General features: G+C 50.2%; 2 protein-coding genes across 2 annotated transcripts in view; both read right to left on the bottom strand.

The window, feature by feature from the left end:
* The window catches only part of J4E82_011569 (uncharacterized protein), a gene marked incomplete at both ends in the record, with an annotated part of 4,653 nt that extends 3,515 nt beyond the window's left edge, over nucleotides 1–1,138 (bottom strand). The window contains 3 exons of the mRNA XM_051737773.1: nucleotides 363–504; nucleotides 549–714; nucleotides 1,040–1,138. Coding sequence (XP_051582467.1) covers nucleotides 363–504; nucleotides 549–714; nucleotides 1,040–1,138 — 407 coding nt within the window. The remainder of the gene's footprint in view (nucleotides 1–362; nucleotides 505–548; nucleotides 715–1,039) is intronic.
* Nucleotides 1,139–1,454: 316 nt separating this feature from the next.
* On the bottom strand, nucleotides 1,455–2,099 carry J4E82_011568 (uncharacterized protein; the record flags this gene model as incomplete). The annotated part of the gene is made up of 2 exons (XM_051737772.1): nucleotides 1,455–1,689; nucleotides 1,738–2,099. 2 exons carry the CDS (start codon nucleotides 2,097–2,099, stop codon nucleotides 1,455–1,457), a joined length of 597 nt encoding a protein of 198 aa, XP_051582466.1.
* Between the last annotated feature and the right edge of the window lie 1,080 nt (nucleotides 2,100–3,179).

The raw sequence follows: 3,179 nt of genomic DNA, 5'->3' as shown, positions 1-3,179 counted from the left end.
TGTATCGCCTTGTTGTAAAACTTCCTGATCTGATCAGAGAAGTCCGTGAACGATCCTTGCGAAGTCGATCTGCCAGCTCTAGTCGAACTGGGGTCCAGTACTGAGGGAGCACCTGATGTTCTTTGTCCGAGAGACAACCTCTCACTTAGTCTGCGAAGTTTCGAAAGCACATGACCCGTGTTGGACGTTTCCGAAATTTGGCACGGGGGAAACTCAAGCCTCTGTACTTTTGGATGATGAACAAATTTGAGAAGGTCCTGTCGGTGTAGTCGTGGAGTGACGCATGTCGCATCAAGATTGGCTTCGATGCTGCTTTGACATTGTAAGCATGACTTGAGACTCGACTCCATCCACGTGCTCACCTTAGTCCCTTCAGGTTCGATCTGAGGATTGGACTGGCAGAGAGACCCAGGATATGCGGCACAACGCCGGATCTTGCTTTAGTCGGATAGTAGAAATTTCTCATGATCCTATTTCCAGCGTGCCCGCCGACACATGAATGAGCTGAGACTATCAGCCTGAACTTTTGTAGCGGAAGGTGCGATTACCTTCATCGAAGACGAGGAGTGCCAAGCGACGCATGGCTATGAAGCCGTGGCTCAACGCATCCTCTAGTACGGCGTGGGTCGAGACGACGATGCGAACACCGTCTAGCACGGAGTCCCAAGTACTTTGTTCACTCCAGCGGTCTACGTTGTCTGCGCCAGTCAGGACCTGCGTTCTGATTGCTGGTAGATAGGAGCGCAAGTAGACATGCTGCTGCGTGCATAAGGCTACAGTCGGAGCCATGAACCACACAAGCTATTGAAAGTCAACTATTCAATCTGTGAGCATTGCGTGCGTCTTTTGGTTTGAGAACATGCCTTTTCTGCTGGGCAGCAGTTTAACTCTTCTCGGATACGAAGTACAGCTCTGTGTGGCGAAAATCAGCAAGCTTCTCACTTCCCGCAGACTGGCTCACATAGCTGTTTTTCCACTACCAGTATCCATCTGTATTCAGTAAGCACGAGTTTTGTCTCCCAACAAGCAGGAGCAGCACCACAACGATGACGTTGCCTTCCAAGCTACGCTTGAGCATCTCAGCCTGGTACGAGCGCACCCGTAGTTCGTTGACTGAATCTTGTATCGTGTCGTCCATGGAGTGTGCAGAAGTTTGTGTCAAGAACTGTGTAGAGCGTGCAATCTGATGTGATGTTAGGAAGACTGGAGGTGGGGTCGTGTCTGACGATGTGGGGCGCGCTTACCCGACCTCCTAGCTTGTTTCGGACTTGTAGTCTACGTATGAACGGACAGTGCAGTGATGTCACGACATGCTGCAGACTTGGCGATCATCACAGGATGTAGAGCAACTAGTGACAGATCGCGGCGCATTCTTAACACCAGCGTTAGCTCGAGTTGAGCCTGCTTCACTTGATATGCTCAAACAAGGTACTCATGAGGCTGACATTTGTGATCTAAACTGCTTTGTTGATGAGCTCCAGAAACACCGATGAGCCTTTGGGATAGTTTATGATGTCATCGACCGTCGTCTTCCCCGCATCGAAAAGTCTCCACTCGTGCACACCTCCAAGAGTCAGAGCTTGCACAGTGGGAAGAACAGCCCTACCGAGACCGCGGAGTAGATCGCCCTGAGACTTGTCCAAGATGTCAAGGAACTCAGCGTACTCGGCATCATCTAAAGTCATGATCCTGCGTCACAGTCACTAATGATTCGAGATTGGCTGTGACTCTACTCACATCTTATCAGTGATACCGATATCTGTACCGGCGACACCCTGATCCAACATGAGGCCTAGGACGCCTTCGCCGAATCTTGCCTCCAGCATATGCAAGCGCTGTCCAAGCCTCCTCGTGTCTGAGATCCACCGGTACTTTGTTTTGTACTCGTTCGTACCAGGGTCAACAGCCGGAAAGGCTTCTTGCATCATCCTCGCGGTCAAGTCGGCGACCGACCTATTGAGCGGGTTTCCTCGTTTGCCTGACCGTTGTGTCAGGCTGGATGGGGTCACGGCTATTTCCCGTCTTAAGGTATCCGGGCCACCACAGTCCTTGAACAATTGAAGGACGTGGTATCTTCGGATCAGCTGGGAACGAGACATGGTATGTCCCAGACTGACGATCAGGCGAATTCTCTCAGCTCTCGAAACCATACCCATGGCTTCCGAGGCCATGCACCTCTCTTGAGTCTTGCATGAATCCAGGATGTCTTGCAATCCACCTATCAGGCAGGGACTGCCGATATGTATCAGAATCCTCGTCATTACTTCTGTCTTCCCTTTGCTCAGATTATGAATCGCCCTTTGTATGGGAGGAGTAAGAAAAGTGTCTTGCGGAGTTTGGTGCCCCCACGCTTCACATTTCCGTTCTTCTTCTGCCAAATACGTTCGGAACAGATCAACACTTGAAGGAGTGTCATGTCTTCGAAGCTTTCTTCTATGCCCAGACTCACCCTGATCGATGTCACCCCGTTTCCCCGTAGGTTTTCCAGGTTGGCCTGCAGCTCTAATTGTGTCACATCTCCCCGCCGCTCCTTCTCCTTCTGATACTATGGAAACTGCGGTTCGTACGCCTGCATCAAGCGGATAGTCTGCTGCGGATTCCACATTTACGTCCTCGACATAGTCGTCCTGAATAAGAAACCGTTGGCTACCATTTGGCACTTCTCCAAAAACATACTGTCCGGCTGCTGTTGTTCGAAGATTTGTTGTTGAGTCTAACTGGGTCGAAGGGCATGTCAAGAAGCTTCGGTCATTGCTGGCTGCAGTCGACAACAGATGACTGTTCGTATCTATGTTAAACAGAGATTGTGCAAGAGATTTCACATCGAGTGAGTTCGGAATCTCATCTAGAGATAGTAGTGTAGGGTCCACCGATTGCCCAGCAAGAGTGAATACACTAGACGGTATATAACGTTAGCGCACTTTCGCCGAAAAGACTAGACTACTGACCCAAGGTGGCGCATCGTCTTCAGGACAACGCCGATGTCTTGTCCACTGTCAAAAAAGATGACTGCTATCACTGCATTGACAGCTTTAGCAAGTACGCTTGCGGATTGTGCACCTTCTTGCTCGTTGAATGTGATGTGGTCGCTGATGCCTGTTCGTCTCGCAATGGACGCACGATGTTCGTTGCTGGTTACTTTCGTCTTGAAATCATTGGCGTAAGCTCGATAGAGGTTA

This window comes from Alternaria postmessia (assembly GCF_024291825.1).
Source record: "Alternaria postmessia strain BMP 2775 chromosome Unknown scaffold_234, whole genome shotgun sequence".
Lineage (NCBI taxonomy): Eukaryota > Fungi > Ascomycota > Dothideomycetes > Pleosporales > Pleosporaceae > Alternaria > Alternaria postmessia.
Note: the sequence above shows the minus strand (reverse complement) of the source record. Positions and strands in the feature narration are given on the sequence as shown.